Raw genomic sequence first — 18,269 nt, 5'->3', positions numbered from 1 at the left:
CTACCTCCCTCTTGAGTTTTTCAAGAATTGTGCTTTTTCTATTTCCCTAGCAACTGACCACCTCTACAATTCCTATCTTCCTAACCCTCTTTTTTTCTTAAGGGAAGGAGACTAAGGAGGCTTTGAATAGGAGAAAATTGGAATACCCATCATCCTTCCCTAGAACTCAAATTCCTGGATACCTTTGCAAGTTTGTCTTGGGAAGAGTTATTAGAGATATGCAAACAGCCAAGGTCACTGTCTAGTAATTAGTTAGTCATCCATAACACAGTATCACCAAATATCAGAGAGCTAACTTAACTTTCTCATTTTACAGAAGAGAAAATTGAGGCCCAAAATGAATGAGGGGCATAGCAAAGACTCAACTCTTATCTTTTTTGACTTACACGCAAACTTTCCCTTCCACTCTGTTGCCCACTCCTTCCCTCCAAATAGTGGTTTTTCAGGGCCCAACTCTAGCTTTACTTGTCCCTTCTACCAGCAATGGGCACTCACTGCTTCTGCAATGACATAGATGTGGCAATTTATTATACAAAGTGCAGATTTCTCTACTGCCTGGACTTGCTTGATTCAGTCTTCTATGTGTCTGTCTGTAATATTGGTCATGTCACAATGGCCTGGTAGGTCCTAAGACTACAAAACGGGGATTATCACCTCTTCACATTCAAGGCTCTATCCTCTGAACAGGACTGAGTGATATCTGATAGTTTCCTTATCATATCATCAGAGACTGTTGCAATAGGCCATTGGGATGTCTTCTTAAGGCATAGCTCAGATCATACCCCTCCCCTGCTCCAAGCCATGGCTACAGGATAAAGTTCAGAACTGGTACTCAAGAGATTCAAGACTTTGGCACCCAATTTATTTCTCCAGGCTTACCACAGCCTACTACTTCCCCTACAACTCGACCCATGTATCCTGGCATTTGTCACATAGTAGATTTTTTAATGAATGTCCAAATTGATTTCATTGTCCCCCCAAGTATATTTATGTACCTTTGTTCACACTAGCTCCCCTCCATCTAAATTGATCCTTCAAAGGCCAGCTGAGTTCTTCCTCTTCCATGAAGTTCTGACTCTTCCCTCTACCTGCCTCACCCCTCTCTACCACTAACACACTGATCTGAGCACAGAATGCTAGGTTTAAAAGTCAAGGAGAGACGAGTTCAAATACTGCTCAGAACATACTAATCATGTGACCTTGGGCAAACCACTTCACTTATCAATCTCAGTTCCTCAGCTGCAAAATAGGGACAACAACCCATGCAGGATTATGGTGAGGATTGAAGATAAGGTATATTAAGTGCTTTGCAAAGATGAACTGACCAATCTACATTAGCTTTCCTCCCCCTTGTATTTAGTCCATTCATCCTGTCTCCCCAGCTAGACTTGGAAGTTTTTTGAGGGCAGAGAAACATACTGTTTGCAAGGCCTACTCTATAGCAATAAGTTAAAGGCTGGACACATATTAGGTATGCAATAAATGCTTGTTAATGGATCATTTTGGGTATGTCCATAGATCTAGATCTGGGAGGGACAAAATTAGACACCTCTTCATAATACATTTGAGGAAATAGGGAGTTCAAGTGACTTGTCCAAGGTCAGACAAATGATAATCTTTGGAGGCAGTCAGTATTTGAACCCAGTCCTCTGAGTCCAAATATAGTGCTCTTTCCTCTGTCAGATCATGCACCACTAATCTAGCTGGAAGTAGCTTAATGGGGTAGTAAAAAAACACTGGGTCTGGAGTCAGGAAGGCCTGAGTTCAAATCCAACTTCAGAGACTTATTTGCTGTATTACTCCAAGCAACATATTAATCTCTCCTTTGCTTCAGTCTTCTCAACTGTAAAATAGAAATAATAGAACTTAACTCCAGGGTAGTTGTAAGGATCAATGAGATTATATTTGTAAAGCACTTAGCCCAGGGTCTGTTACACAGCAGGTCTTTCATTAATGCTTATTTCCTACCTTTTCACCATATCTTTGAGCCTTTGAAACCATTTAGTTCAACTCATTTTCCAAATCAGAACCAGTTCAAGAGAGGGCAAGTGACATAGATTTCAAGATCCAATCCCTTTGTCAAATTTGAACTTAACTGACTAGCAATCAATTCTTAAGTAACAGTCCTTGGTTCCTGGGTAAGAAAAGAAATGAACTTGGAGATGGAGGATCTGGTTTCCTCTATTGTCTCTACCATTTACTGTTATCGTTCAGTCATTTTCAATTCTTCATGACACCATTTAGGACTTTCTTGGCAAATATAATGAAGTTGCTTGCTATTTCTTTCTCCAGTTCATTTTACATATGAGAAAACTGAGGTTAAGTGACTTACTCAGGGTCATACATCTAATAAGTATCTGAGGCCAGATTTGAACTAAGGAAATTGAGTTTGCCTGAGTCTAACCCCAGGGCTCTATTCACTGCACCTCCCAACTAACCCCATACTACTTACTTTCAGTGTGGTTTCTTTTGTAAGTCATTTAATATCTCCCTATACCTCAGGTTCCTAATCTGAAAAAAAAAGAAGGTATTGGACTAGATGGCTTCTAAGGTCCTTTCTTTCCAATTCAAATCTATGAACCTAAAAGTTTGACTTTTTGGCCTGAGGACACTGTTCCAAGATTTATCAGAAGTCATGGAATTTGTAGAGCTCTTAGTTCCAAGGACTGGAGCCCAGAGAGATCACACTGAGATGCCACTCTAAATAAGTCTTGACTGAGATTTCAGACACAGGAAAGAAAAACAATGAGAGCTTAATAATATTTATTACTGTACAAACCATTACAAAACCACTTATCAGGGCTGAGGAAATTAGGTGGTGGTGGTGGTGGTGGTGGTATGGTGATAGAGAAGGAAAGGCTTGTGCTGACACTCAAGAACAGAACATAATCTTCTCTAACCTTTCCTCTGTCCTAAAACTGCCTTAAGGTACCCTCAAAAGGTCCCAAATTGAGTTATCACATATCCCATATCCCTCATCTTGATGCTTAGGAACAAGATGGCACATTGTGTAGCTAGGAACACCCACTCTATCCCCACCAGCTCCTTTGGGGCTGCCCACCTAGGGGAAAAAACAAAGTCAGCAATTAATTAAGACAGGTCAGAAGGGAGGGAACCTGGAACTCAAATGTTCTCACCCCTCATTCCCTCTTCCACTATTTGAGCAGTCAGTTGGCTTTTTGGTTACTAGGCTTTTAACCCCTCCAGTCAGAATTCCCATTTCCTTTTTCTGGAATCTGGGTATAAATAGAACCTGCAGCCATAGGCTCCTTTCCAAATTAATGGAAAATCAGTCAGCAGGTAGGAAAGGATCTCACTGAGGCAAGACTGAGACATCATCAAATTGGGGAGGTGGGATGGGGAACAAATGGAGAAGATAATGAGGCACTGTTGATTTAATTTTCAAGGTGATTAGCAGCTGTAAAAGGCAAGGAGGAGAGGGTGAATTAAGTTGGATGTTTACCCACTTTTCTGCCAATCACAGCTTTGGGAAGAAAGAGGTATTGGAGACCAGGGAAGCAGGGGTTTGGGAGAGGTCTTTGCTTGTCCTGATAAAACAGAGTTTTTTAGTTGTTAGTTCCCAGCCCTTGTCTGCCCAAAACCAGAAATAGAATGGGAACTGAAGAAGAGAGGGAAAGTAAAGGGTACGGGGTCAGAAATAGAATCCTAAAATGGTCTGAGCTGGAAGAGACCTTAGAGATTATTGAGTTCAAACCCTTCCATTTATAGAGGAAGAAAATGAGACCCCATAGAAGAAAAGTCATGTGCCCAAGGTCCAGGAGTGAATTAGCAGCAGAATTGAGACTAGAACCCGGGTCTCAGTTCAGGGACTCCCTACAAAATACAATCACTTTTTTTCCCTCTCCTCTTTTCTTCTCATTTTGAGTGCCCAAGGGATGAGGTGAAGCAAATACTTCCAGATTCCATGGAGTAAAGAAAAAGGCCCCTGAAAAGCACAGGGCCACAGAAATGATAAGGACTAGACTTGGTTCTCTCAAAGGCTAGGACAAAATAAACCCAGCTCCTGAAGAGAAGGGGAGGCTACATCCTGCTTCACTTGGAGCACATGCTGAGAGAGTAGGCAGGAGCAACAGACCATTCAAAATGGCTTGTGCCTGTGGTAATATGCATGTTATGCACCTCCTCTTCCAGTTTTTGGTCCAAGCCCTCAATATCTCTAGGCCCAGGACCTCCTCTAAAGTCAACTGAAAAAACTGGAAGGTGTTTTTGTTTTTTTTTCTTTTGTCTCTTTAGGGAGAAACTGTCAAGGCCAAAGAAATCAGAACTAAGGCCTCATGGGGAAGGTCATGTCCTTGTCTTCTAATTAATTCAGAAATGGGATCGAAGCCCAGATTGGCTGGAGGATATCCCAAGACCCTGATTCATTAGGAGATGCACCCCAGACCCTGTTTAGCTAAAATATGCTTCCAAGACCCTGATTGGCTAAAAGATAACCTCAAAGATACCAAATAACCTGGAGATCCTGCCCTCCAGGCCTGGAATGACTACAAGAGGCTCTAAAACTGATAAGGTTGAGATACTGCTTAGCCAACAGATTTCTCCTGAGTCCCAACTGGCCAGGACCTAACCCTTATACCCTGATTGTCCAGGAACCTACCCTCTGAGCCCTGATTGTCCAGGAGATACCCTTATGTCCAGGAAGGATGGGAGAAGGTAATGTTGTAGGCCCTAGACCAGGCAGAGAAAACCCTCTTCTCAGTGATGAATCGGTGATGATTCCCCTTGCGGCTTCGTTCATTCTGGATGTAGGTGACGCATTCATCTGGTCCCTTAGGCTCATAATAGTGATAGGGCATCCTGTGTGGCTGGGGCCGCTGACTATAGAGGAACAAAGAAAAGAGCATGTGCTGAAGAATGGCATGCCTCAAGGCTCTCACTGAAGAAAAGAGATGGTCCCCTGGATGCCCCCGTCCTGATAGAATAAAAAAAAATGCCCCTAAGATGCTGATTGGCCACACACACACACATACCCCATCTCACTCCCAAGTTAATTCAGTGATATCTTTGTTGGCTCAGCCAGCTGGATTAAATTGAATCTAAACATGAGACCAAACAGTGAGTTCATGGTGGACTAATTCCTAGATGTATGTTCTTGAGTACATTAATATTTCATCTTTAAAATGAGGGGATTGAACTAAATGACCACTAATAAGGTCCTTTCCAAATTTTAACCCTCTCTATTGATTCCTCCAGTCAGCAAACATTTATGGAATGTTTATACTGTGTACCGAGGATACACAAAGTTTATTTTTTTTTATTTTTTTTTTAATTTAAGGTAATGGGGGGTGTTAAGTGACTTGACCAATATCACATAGCTAGGCAACTATTACGTGTCAGAGGCTGGATTTGAATTTAGGTCCTCCTGATTCCAGGGTCAGTGCTCTATCCACTGCGCCACCTAGCTGCCCCTGACACACACAGTTTAGATAAGATGTGGTTTCAGTCCTCAGGAAGCTTCCAGTCTAAGGAAGAAATAATGGCTAAATGGTTTGGGGGCTGAGTTAAATTCACTGATGGATTGGGTGAGGGTCATTCTCATGAAACTACAAAGGCAATTTAATATGACCACTTTGGGGGTCAGGTGGGGATATAAAACAATTCAATCCCTTTCCCATGGACTTCTAGTCAAGTGGAATATGGGAAGAACAGAAACCTTACCTGCAGTAGTTGGGCGGTACCATCCCATAGACATGGACCCGGTCACAGAGCTCCACAGCAATTACCATGGTGAACCAGCCTGTGCTCAGCCAGGATCGAGACTTTTCCCTATGGACCAAGAGTCAGGGAGCAAAGAGTAAGGAAGGGGTAGCTCTGGGTAAAGGAGTCGAGCACAAGTCCAGATAAGAAAGAGAAGAAAGCCATGCTTTGGTCTGTATCTTCCCACTCACCTAGGCTTCCTTCTAAAACCTGGTTCCCAGCCTCCCTCTGACCAGTCACTTTTACCATCTAAAGAAGTCCTTCCCTCATTACTCACAAGACCTTGTCTTTTAAAAAATCAGTCTTGGTAAGAAAGACAGGATTTAGCACTGAGCCCCAGTTCTTTTTTCATAAGATGTGCGATGTAATGGAAAGGGTGTTGAATTATGTCCAATGCCCTAGATCCCAATCTTGACTGTTTCTACCCATGTCATCTCAGGCAGATCAATTTAACTTCTTTGAATCTCAATTGTTTCATCAGTAATAGGAAGGGGCTAGACTAGAAGATGTCTTATAGTTGTTTTTTTCCTTAGAGGCAAGACCAAGGGGTTAAAGGTTCTTTGCCCAGAGTCATACAGCTAGTAAGTGCCTGAAGTTTTGAACTCAGGTCTTCCTGACTCTAGGGTTGGTGCTGCTCCAATCCAACTAGCTGCCCCCTTAAGGTTCTTTCTAAAGGTGAAAACAATTATAGGATTTCTTAGTCCCTAAGAGGTAGAATTCCCATATCCATTAAGTTGGCAGTTCCTTTACTGCCTACTTAACAATTTCTCCCTCTCTTCAGATGTGCAAAGATTCCTCATGCCCTCCCTTAATCTACAAAATAACCAACAGGATTAGCCTATAACTTTATCCTCTTAAACTTGGTACTTTGTTTTTCTTGATGTCGGTGCTTCATTGGAAGGATAGCTGACCTTGAATTCAAGCAACCTGTACTTAAAGTTCAAAGTCTATCACTGCTACTTAATATGTATGACCTTGGAAAAGACACTTAAACCTTTCTTCACCAGTAAAACGAGGGGTTGGATTGGATGTCCTCTAAGGTTCCTTCTAGATCTATAATTCTCCCGGGATTACTCAATAAAATTTTGTACTTATGCCAACCATCATGTTAGATTTTGGCACAGTGGGTGGCATGGACACAGTGGTTTGGCAGGTGACTTTTTTTTGCAGATCCTCCCAGACCCAGCCCTCCTATGAGAGGCAAGGGTACCACCATCCTTCCAGCTACCCTGGTCTGCAACTAGAACCATCCTCAGCTCCTCTCCATTATCCCTCCCCATCCAAGTCAGTGTCAAGTCTTATTAATCTACCTCCACAATGTCTCCTATCCATCCCCTTCTCTACAGGCTCTAGACTACCAGTCTCCAACAAGTCTCCCTGCTGCTAGTCTTTTCCATCCTCCACAATACTGCCAAAATGATCTTTCTAAAACTTAGTTGTGATCAAACCACTCTCCTGCTCAAAAAAAAAAGGGGATGGCTCTTTCTGAACTCTACTAGAATTAAATACAAACTGCTCTGGTGTTTAAAACCTTGCAAGATCTGACTGTAACCATTCCAGCTTTATGACATATTACCCCCTTTAAATGCTTTACTTTCTATTGTTCTCAACTCGTACATACAGACCTGTATATACATACCTCCCATTCCATCTCTCTTTGATACATACTTGGGATACAGTCCCCATTTGACCTGTTTCTAGCCTCTTTGAAAGCTCTTCTCAAGCACCTTCTACTTGGACATTTTCTTGACTTCTACATAACTAGCCCCTGCTTTTCAAAACTAGCTTTTTATTTTTTCATATACTTTTATGTGCAAATATGAGCTTGCCCATAGTCCCTTGAGTGCAAGGGGTTTTCTCAATTTTTTTATAGTCCCTGTACCTAGTATAAAGCCTGGCATATAAAAGATGTTTAATACATGCTTACTGATTAAATCATTGCTTGGTTGGAGTTATTAAGCTCACAGAAAACAGGGGTGCTGTTTATGCTAGGGATGATTGCATCAGCAAAGAGGGATCAGAGCTGTGCATGCTATTGGTGGGGGGAATCAAGGATAGGCTGAATTGATAGCATGAGGGAAAAGAAATGCCAGGGTTGGGAGCCTGAGTAGACAGGAAAACAGATACCTGTCTTTGCCCGTCTCACCCCGGAAGAGGTCATCAAACTGACGCATGCGGGTAGGCGAGACAGCATAGGCAGCCATGTTGGGGAACGCAAGACCCACACGCTGGATGACCCGTAGCAGGCTACCATTGGGTTTCTGCATTTTGTTGGGAGGTCCCCAGAAGATGAACACAGTCTCCGGTGTCTTATTGACAAACTCCTGAGGCCGCCGTAGAACACGGTACACACTGGAGTGAGCCACAACTCGAAAGGTAGTCTTGCTACCCACATCCACCTCATAGCCTGTGGTGGGTGCATCATTCATACGTATGGTACACTCTGCCCGTTCAATCTCTGGTCCCAGCTTCGTGCCCAATAGGTGGCTTGAGCTGGTGATGATCACACACTGGTGACAGTGGGAGGTCAGTGTCTGCCGAGGGAGAAGAAGAAAAAGATTCTCTGATTTTATATCAAATCTCAGCTCTGTCATTCATTATCTGCATGACCTCAATATACGTGACTTATCCCTGAGTCTCAGTTTCCCCAACAGAAAAATGACTGTTAGACACCTTTCACTATAAGGTCCCTTCTGATGTTATGTTTCTAGGAAAATGTAGATACTATATGGTGCTTTAAGGGTGAAAATATTATATATATATTATTTTATTTGATCCTTCCAATAATCTATCATCTAAATTTTATAGATGAAAGACCTGAGTCTCAGAGATGATAAGTGACTCACTGAGGGTCATGGTGGCCTTCCCTGACTCACTTCTGACCAAGGTAAAGTTTAATCAAACTCTCAGCATCCACAGTTTAGACACTCTTTTTCAATTATAGTGGTCTAAAATTACACCACCATGTTTGAGAGTCATGTCAGTTGTTGGCTTACATCTGACTTGCATTTAATTGAGATCATTAAGATTTTTTAACATGAGCAATTGTTGATATAGGGCAGCTAGGTGGTAATATACTACACAGAGTACCTGATGGGGAGTCAGGAAGACCTGAGTTCAAATCCAGCCTCAGACATTTACTAGTTGTATAACCCTGGGCAAGTCATTTAACTCTGTCTCAGTTTCCTCATTTGTGAAAAGATCTAGAGAAGACAACAGTAAACCACTCTAGGTTCTTTGCTAAAATAATCCCAAATGAAGTCTCAAAGAGTCAAACGTGACTGAAATAACTGAACAATAGTTAATCCAGATATCTCTTGTCTTGTATCTGTACAATTGATTTTTCTTAATGAGTGCACCATTTCACATTTGTTCCAATTAAGTTTTATCATGTTAGATCTTTTTAAATCCTCATTCTATAATCTTAAGTATTGTATTTCTCTCTTTATATACAGGTTGCCTCTTCTATTAGAATGTATGTTCCTCTATGAATTGATATCTTAGAGAAGGTATCTTAGAAAAGTAGAATCATAATTCACCTTCTAGTGATTCAAATGAGGCATCACATTATTCTAGGTATTCTGGAAAAAATTTAGAATTATGATCCAAAAGTCATTAAATGACCTATTTATCTCTTTACCACTACAAGGTTTGTACCCTAAAAAGATCAGAGAAAAAAGAAATGTACCTATATGTACAAAAATATTGAAAATTGCTCTTTTTAAACTAAAAGGTGCCCATCAACTAGGGAATGCCTCAGAAAATAATGATATATGAATGTGATAGAATACCATTGTGTTGATAAAAAGTGCTTAAAGGCAGGAATTCAGAAAAACCTTGGAAAGACTTGTATGAATTGATGCAGACTGAGATAAACAAAACCAGAATGAGTTATATAATATCAAGAACATAGCAAAGACAAACAAGAAAGACTTTGAAAGACTTAAGAACGCTAACCAACTCAATGACAAACTACAATTCCAGAGGACTGATGAGGGAAATTACTATTTATCTCTTAATAGAGAGGTGATGAACTCAAAATGCATTTTGAGATATATATATTTTTGGACATGGTCAATGTGAGATTTTGCTCTATATAGTTATGTATTTTTATTAAAGGGTTTGGCTTTTGTTTTTGTTTTCTTTTTAATTTGGTGAGAGAGGGCAGCCAAGAGGTTCAGTAGATAGAACACTAGATAGTATCAGGAAGATATGAGTTCAAATATGGCTTAAGATACTTAGAAACTATATAACACTAGGCAAGTCACTTAATCTAGTTTGTCTCAGTTTCCTCATCTGTAAAATAAGCTGGAGAAGGAAATGGCAAATCACTCCAGTATCTTTGCCAACAAAAACCAAAATAGGGTCATAAAGAGTAGGACAAGAATGAAATAAGTGAACAACAGGAAAGATTAAGAAAGAAACATACAAAAATGATTGTTAATTGGAAAAAAGTAAGCTCCTTGAGGTCAAGGACTGCTTTCACTTTATCTCCTCAGTGTTTAGCAAGGTGCCAAGCACATCACAGTTATTTAATAAGTGCTTATTAATTAAATAATTGGATGTCATCTACAAATTTGGCACTGAACTCATTCAAATTCTTGATAAATGCTACTCTGCAGAACTAGGATGAGGTCAGAGACTAACATCAAATGAGAAAATGGAAACAAGTGATTGGGCCCATAATTGGGTATGAGATATTTCCTGCGATCTAAGGCTTGCTATCTCATCACCAGGTGTCTTACTAAGTCAAGGTAGAACCAAAACAATTTACACTACATCCACAACAATAATGTAAAGGAAAATAATTTTCAAAGACTTCAGATTTATGATCAAAAGGGGCCCAGATGTGACTTCAGAGAACTGAGAGTAAAAGGTCTCAGCAGAGAGGTGACAGGCAGGTATATAATTTTGAGACAACAGCTTATGTGTTGATTGGTTTTCCTGTATTACTCCTTGTTAACAAGGCAGGATAATATTTTCATGAGAAGGGGAGCAGAGGAGTCCTTGGGAAGTAATTTTCTTTTTTAATCCAAGAGAACAGTTCTGAAAAAATATGTCAATGTTCCCTTTCCCACTCATTTTTTAGGTGGATGGATGGGTGAGGGTTATTTCTGGGAAGGGCTTCCCCTAAGTAGAAGCACATGGTACTATAAGAAAACTGACTCTAGAGTAAATAGTCCTGAGTTCAAATCCTGCCTCATCTACTATCTACATGACCACCTTGGCTAAGTCACTTACCCTATCTAGGTTTCAGGTTCCTTCTCTGTAATATGTAGAGATTGCTCTCAATGCTCTTTGGGGTCTCTTCTAGTACTAGCTCTATAATCTTATAAGTGGTCTTCCTAAAGGCTCTCCCTCTTGGGACCCACCCAAGCAAGGTTCTCAGCAGAAATAATTCCCAGAGGATGATGAGATTCCCCAAAGTTCTGGCCTGGACAGACTTCTCTCTTCCTACCTTGTTGCCAAGGACTGGGACATAGCTGTCTGCTATGGCCCATTTCTTCAGGTTGGGTGGCCTGTGGAAACGGCCTCGAAGAGAACTATAGGGGAAGACATCGTTGACACTGTTGGAGCTGTAGAGGATGAGAAGGGTGATGAGCGCAAACAGGGCCCCTAGCACCACTGATCGTTGGCCCTGAAGGAGAAGGGAATAAGCCTAGATTAAAAGTAGCCAGAGGCTAAGAAACTAAAGTCACACCTCCTCCAGTTCTAAGAACATGGTAGGAAAAACCAGCTAAGTGAAAATTCTTAGTCAAGGAGACAGTTCAGATACATGGAATGAATGAATGAATGAATGAATGAATGAAAATGGACTAATTAAGTTCTTACCAGTGAATATGCTATGTACTGGGTATATAAATACATAAACAAAGACAATGGCTATCCTTAAGGAGCTTATATTCTAAGGGAGGAAGACAAAGGAAAATGGTAGCCAGATAGGACAAATGATTGATATTATCATTTCTAGAAAGGAGGGAATGAGTGTAGCAAATTTATTATTTTTCCAAGAGCAATCATCTCACCAACCCCTTTCCCATGTTATTTCCCATAGCAGTCAGGGAGATGCAAGTCAGGGGTTCATCACAGCAGGTCTTTGCCATTCCTGCAACAAGCCACCCCATCTCCCAATTCTGACTTCTCTCTGCCTGTCCTATGGGCCTAGAAGACTCTTCACCCTCACCCTTCCTCTTTTGGCTTCCTTCAAGACTCTGCTTAAACTTCAAGTGCTACAAGGGGGCTTTTTTTAGTTCTTTGACCTCTCCCCCACTGCTATTGCCTTTCTTCTAAGATTCAATCTCATTTCTGTTGCCTAGATCTCCTAAACATAAAGTTGTTTGCATGTGGCCTCTTCTCTTTTATGGGTGCCCCAGAGGCACCCTTTCTCTGTAACCTCAGAGCTTAGCAGACATGTTAGCACTTAATCTTTGTTGAGTGATTGCAGAATGAAGGTATGCAGAATGCACACCTCAGGGCAGGAGCTGGTGTGCCAGATCCTCTGAAGATAGTGTTTCTGCTATATATACTGCATCTCACACTTCTTAAATACAATGATTACTCACTCATAGAACATCAGGTACAATGGCACAGCTCCATAATACCAGCAATATCTACTGAGCACCTGCTCTGTGGCCAGTCCTGTCTCAGACTACATTGTAAATTATGACAAAAGAAGGAAGATCCAATTTCATTCTAGTTGGGAGGAAAAACATAAGAATAATTTACACTTGGAGGCCTTAGATAAAGGGAAGGAAAAATCACCCAGAGCTAGGTTTAGTATTGGATAACAGGGACCTTTAGCTGGATCTTGAAGGATGAAGAGTATCAGGATAGGCAGAGAGGAAAGAGGGCATTTCAGGTGGAAGCAATAGCCTGAGCAAAGACATGGATGGTGTGTTCCTAGTCTGGCTGGAGCAAAGGGTTCAAGTAGGGCAGTAGTATGAAACAGGCTGGATTAGGAGGAGTTAATTGAATATCAGAAAATAAAACTTTTGCTTTAATCTGTAGGTACCTGTAAGTCATAGATGGTATTTGAGTAAGGGAATGACACAGAGGAACATTATATTTAAAACACATGAAACTGTAAACATGCTTGAAATGGTCTAAAGGAGGAGAGAATGGTATCAGGGAGACTAGATAGGAATCTGCTAACTGCATCTAGGTAATGAGTACAAGATCAGGGAGAAGACGAGGGGAATGATAGATTTAAATCACAAGGTAATGGATAAATTCATGGCTTGTTGTATGTGTCTGAGGATAAATCCATGGCTTGAAACTATGTTTCAACCCCAGTTTGTTCAGTTTCCTCATTCATAAATTAAGTTGGAGACTGAAATGGCAAACTACTCCAATATCTTTGCCAAGAAAACCCTAAATGGAAACATAGTTTCAAGCCATGGATTTATCCTCAGCCAAATGTGACTCAAAGAAAGGAGACAGGAGAGATCTGAGTTCAAATTCTGCTTTTGAAATTCAGACTTGAACTATGGGATGAGGCAAATCTCTTAACCTCTCTGGGCCTCAGTTTTCTCATTTATAAAATGGGACTTCATATTAGTTAACTCAAAGAAGAGGTGTCAAACTCTCCAGGCCAGCAAAGTTCAAGCTTACAGCCAAGCCAATTTAAATGGAATTGGGAGATCTTAAACAAAATAAGTTAAAATTCAAGACAACCTAATTTGTACTAATTTGTGGTTTTTAGGAATCTCTTTCTATTTGAATTTCACATCACTGCTTCATAGGATTGTTGTGGGAAAAGTACTTTTTAATGTCAGGGCATAAAAGAAATTGGAACCCAGCCCTCAAAGTTCTAACTCCAAGCCTAGTAAGTCAGCCTTATTTAATGTTAACCCTACATACTGGTCAGAGCTGCTTCCAGTTACAGCGAAGACATGAGGGTGACCAATAGGCTTTTTAATCTCCAGTTTCCTCAGTACCCACAGGTTCAGCTCACATAGGAACCATTTAGATTGTAATAATCATCACTTTATTTGGATCCTGCTTTTAGTCAGTTGTATCTTATTCATATATAGGAGGCAGCTAGGTGGTAAAGAGGACAGAGACTCTGGCCTGGAGTCAGGAAGACTGCTCTTCCTGAGTTCAAATCTGGCCTCAGATCCTTCTAGCTCTGTGAACCCTGAGCAATTCTCTTAACCCCAGTTTGCTTCAGTTTCCTCATTCATAAAATAAGCTGGAGAATGAAGTGGCAAACTACTCCAGTATCTTTGCCAAGAAAACCCCAAATAGATCACAAAGAATCACATGCAACCATCTTATTCACATAGTGGGGATAGAATGGGCCAGATCTTGTCCTTTTTATATACTTCTATTTATTTATTTTTTATTTTTTGCAAGGCAATGGGGTTAAGTGACCTGCCCAAGGTCACACAGCTAAGTAAGTATTACTGAGACTGGATTTGAACTCAGGTCCTCCTGACTCCAGGACCAGTATTCTATCCACTTTACCACCTAACTGCCCCTCTATGCACACTTAATGAAAGGCTCCATACCCAGTGGGAATTCAGTCTAGGTTACCTTACCAACCTTTTAGAGCACTTTTATACCCATTTCCTAATTTGATCCTCCCTGTAATCCTATAAATTAAGCAAGGTTGAGATCCTTATCTCCATTTTATAGAAGAGAAAACTGAAGCACAGATGAACTGAGGCCTCCAGCACCAAGCCTGCTGAGTATCTGAACCTGATGGGGAAGTACTGTTGTTGAACAGAAAGAATAGCTACAAAGGACCCAGGCTGCAGATTGGATGAGGGGGGTAGGTCCTCCCATCTAGAATTCAAGAAATGGGGGAGGCTAGGTGGCGCAGCGGTTAGAGCACCAGCCTTGGAGTCAGGAGTACCTGGATTCAAATCTGACCTCAGACATGTAATGATTACCTAGCCATGTGGCCTTGGACAAACCACTTAACCCCATTGCCTTGAAAAATCTAAAAAAAAAAAAAAAAAAAAGGAATAACATAGAATTCAAGAAATGATGATGCAGAGCAGGTCAAGAGTCCAACAAGATACCTGGGCTAGGAGGAAAGAAGGATAAGACACATACCTTATTTTTATTCATGTCTCTCTAGCAGTCTTGGGATGGGAACAACCTTCCAGTCACCCGGGGGAGGGGGAAAGCCGTCACACCTGCAAGTCAACAATAAAGGTTTCAACTTCTTCCTCCAGTTAGGTATTAGTTCACCAGGGGCTGCCCCAGGCAGAGGGGACAACCTTAAAGTATAGTTAAGTGACCACTGAAAGCTAGGATTTCCACTAGCCCCATGATGAAAAATCAGCCAACCTTACACATCCATTCAGGAGCAATTCACACTACCATCTTGAGCTACCCTGCATATCACTTTCCCTTATCTAACCTCTAATCCTTCTCCTTTTCCCTGATGGAATTGTCCCCCCCCCCCCAGCATAAGGGGATGCCCCCAAATAAGGGCTGATGGACCCTGGGGACTCTTGGGAGGAGATAGAAGGAAGAGAGAACCAGTTATACTAGTCAGGGCAAGTCCAAGTGTTAACAATATGCCCTCTTCTTTCCCCATGCCCTGAAATGTTCCTCATTCATGCCTCTTCCTTGGTCATTCTCTTCTATCTTCCTTCCTTCTTCATTTCCATTTTTAATAAGGATCATAGTTACTAGGTCTAGATTTCAGCCTGAGACTTCTTACAGGTACATTTTCCAGAAGAATTTCCCAATCATTTTATCCACCTCTCTTGGTTGACTCTGTCATTTCTGGTCAACCCCTCATGCCCATCCCCAACAGGACTACCCATATTTAGACGATTGGTCTTTAAGATTGGACAAGTACTCAGTATCTCCAATGTCTACATAGAATCAGAGAATGTCAGAGCTGAAAAAAAATGGACCAGATACAATGTTTTCTCTAAATCATATAGTGAGTAAGCCTAACAGCCAGGGCTAGAACTTCTGTCTTCCAAGGCAGTGCCCAGAGCAGATCACTGGAGAGTCTCTCAAGTACCAGCAGAGGATACATTACCTACCTACACATGTCTAAGTGTATACACTTATCCAAGCAACAACCAAACACCAAGGGTTTACAAAGGGAAACTGAATTACAAATTGAGGGAAGGAAAGGTTGGTATGAGGGGCTAAAGGAAGTGGAATACCAGGTCCATAGAAGAAAACACTAAGAACGCTCAGCACAGCAATTTTAATGGAATACAATACTTGAAGAGAGATTAGAACAATTCGGGACCCAAAATTCAAAGCTGGTTAAGCTCTTAAGGCATTAGAGATAAAGGTTCCTAAAATGAAAAATGTCAGATCCCAAGGGATCCAATGATCCACAGGGATCCAGTGATCTAACCAGATCATTTGAAACTGAAGTCCACACAAAGTGACCTGTTTGGAATCTTTCAAGTAGTTGCTGATCACCTAATGTTTGCTGAACTGAATTGCACAGGATAAGTTATTATGACCCCGTGCAATTAAAGTATTGTAATACCTAATTGTACTAGGTTCATTTCAGATCTAGAACTAAAACCTAGGTCAGGTGACAGCTATCTTGGAGCTGAGCTCCCCTGCCAACTGAGCAGATCACATGTGCCCTGCCTGGAAAGTAGGGCCCCCTTCCTGTAGGGGGGGTGGGGGGAAAGACCAGATTTCTAATGGTTCCCACACAATTCCCTGATGCTTCCAAGTCTTCTCTTCCAAGGCTCCACTTCTAGAATTACAGACCCACCACAGCTCCCTAGGTACAGCAGCACAGACTCTCAATCATCCGTCCAATCCCACCACTTATCCCTGGCTCCCCTTGTGCTAACAGACAGGGTGGGCAAGGTCTCAGAGAAGGGAGAAGTAAAACAGAGGACTTGACAGAAAAAACCCCAAGAACTGATAAGTCCACCTGTGTCAGACCCTGAGATGGATATGTGGCCCCAACCCCCACTCTACTAACAGAGCCTTACTCTCCCCTTTTTCTCTCCCCTCCTCCTCTCCCTCTGTGCTTGAGGTGTGTGGGAGGCTGGGAGTGTAGACTCAGAACATTCTCTTCCATTACAGACCCAAGCTCCAGCTAACCCAACCCCCCCCCCCATATCCTGTTCTCTCTCCCTTCTTCCCTGTTTCCTCCAAAGTGGAGAAACACAAGGTCCCTTAGCAGGAGGGCTTAGGAAGAAAAATGCATCAGGGAAAAGGTAGGAGGCAATTGGGGAACAGGATTTGAAGAAGGTAGGATTTGGGAGTGGAAGGGGGATGGAAAGACACTAAAACCACCCCCTCCAAGAAGTAGCTTCTGAGTCGAAAGACTCCACACCTTTTCCAGGCTTGGGCCGCTGGGAGCCCCGACTCTGCGCCAGGTACTCTCCCTCATTCTCAGTGGCCCCGTAAGAGTGGAGGGGGGGCAAGAAGGGGGCGCTAGAGCAGTGCATTCTGGGTTGCCACTGCCCACACACTCTCCCAACTCCCGCCCCCCAGCACTCTGGCCCCAGGCCACGTTTCCTCTAGTCCCACTAGATTTCTCCCCTCCCCCTCCCCCCCTCCCCAAACTCCTCCCAGGGATTACCCGCTGCCAGCAAGTTTTTGGACCGCCTGAGGGCTCAACCTGAGTGGAGGAATATCAGAAGCCCAACGTGGGGGCAAAGATCACGGCCCAGACACCCAGCGGAGCTGGCAGAGATTCTGAGAATCAGTCCCCAGAGCCCTGGGGTGAGGGATTAGATAAAGGCAGCTCAGTCTGACCCAGGATAGGAGGAGATGGAGAAGAGGAAAGGAAGGGGGAGGGGGACAAGCTCTCAACCATCCCTTCATCCCCTCGGAGCGCTGGACCCCCCACACACACACACTCTGCCTACCCCTTCCTCCCAGCAGGGACCGTGCTGTCTCCCTCACCCCTTCTCCCCTCGGATGGAGACAGGGTCCGCCTCCCAGTCCAAGGGGCTGTCAAGGTGGGTGGAAGCCGCCTACGGCGCCCAGCCCCCCGGGAGCTGCTAAGCACCGAAGAGGGCGAGGTAAACAGTTCAAAGGAGATGGGGGCAAAGGGGTCCCACTGACCGGGCTCCCGGACCGGTCTCTCCCCACCCAACTCCGAGCATCTTCTGCCCCAGGCCCTCGCCCTCCCCCTCCCCGTGACCATTCTGCCCCAGGCCCCTGGCTCACCTCCCCCGGGGAGCGCGCGTACCCGGCCCGGCTCACATGGCGCTGCAGCTGGGCCCCCAGCGCCTCCGCAGCCCCGGAGCCGCTCCTGGCCCAGGCCCGGTTGCAGCCGGAGCTGGAGCCCCAGCCGGAGCCCCGAGCCAGAGCCCGAGCCCGAGCAGCGCGAGGTCCTAGCGCCGCCCAGCCTGCGCCTGACCAGCGGGCTCCGGGAGGGAGGGGCGCCCCCGCGGGGGGCGGCTCCGCCCTCGCCTCAGGACGGCCTCCTGATCCTAGCGGATCAGGCTGTGCCTCGGGCTCCGCTTCTCAGCCCTCCGGCATCCTGGGCAGCTCAAGCAATTATTAAACTCCTCCTGGATGTGCACCCTCCCGTCTCTCCTGCCAGAGGAACATTCCCGAGATCCAAGGATTTCCCAATTCAACAACTTCCA

The 18,269-nt window shown here is 43.3% G+C and overlaps 1 protein-coding gene across 4 annotated transcripts; it reads right to left on the bottom strand.

Moving 5' to 3' along the window:
- Window positions 1-327: 327 nt before the first annotated feature.
- Window positions 328-18,017, bottom strand: ST6GALNAC6 (ST6 N-acetylgalactosaminide alpha-2,6-sialyltransferase 6). 4 transcript variants are annotated; one of them, XM_074211078.1, is made up of 7 exons: window positions 17,845-18,017; window positions 14,779-14,861; window positions 11,177-11,356; window positions 7,846-8,252; window positions 5,680-5,787; window positions 4,619-4,839; window positions 328-1,843 (listed from the first exon to the last, which is right to left on the bottom strand). In XM_074211078.1, the coding sequence occupies exons 2-6, from the start codon at window positions 14,791-14,793 to the stop codon at window positions 4,650-4,652; spliced, it is 900 nt and encodes a 299-aa protein (XP_074067179.1). In that variant the 5' UTR covers window positions 14,794-14,861; window positions 17,845-18,017; the 3' UTR covers window positions 328-1,843; window positions 4,619-4,649. The 4 variants fall into 4 exon arrangements, with proteins under 4 accessions (XP_074067179.1, XP_074067177.1, XP_074067180.1 ...); XM_074211076.1 differs by lacking the exon at window positions 328-1,843 and having other exon boundaries at window positions 2,747-4,839; XM_074211079.1 differs by lacking the exon at window positions 328-1,843 and having other exon boundaries at window positions 2,747-4,839; window positions 17,867-18,017.
- Between the last annotated feature and the right edge of the window lie 252 nt (window positions 18,018-18,269).

The sequence above is a fragment of the Macrotis lagotis genome, chromosome 1 (genome assembly GCF_037893015.1).
Source record: "Macrotis lagotis isolate mMagLag1 chromosome 1, bilby.v1.9.chrom.fasta, whole genome shotgun sequence".
NCBI classification, from domain to species: Eukaryota; Metazoa; Chordata; class Mammalia; order Peramelemorphia; family Peramelidae; genus Macrotis; species Macrotis lagotis.
Note: the sequence above shows the minus strand (reverse complement) of the source record. Positions and strands in the feature narration are given on the sequence as shown.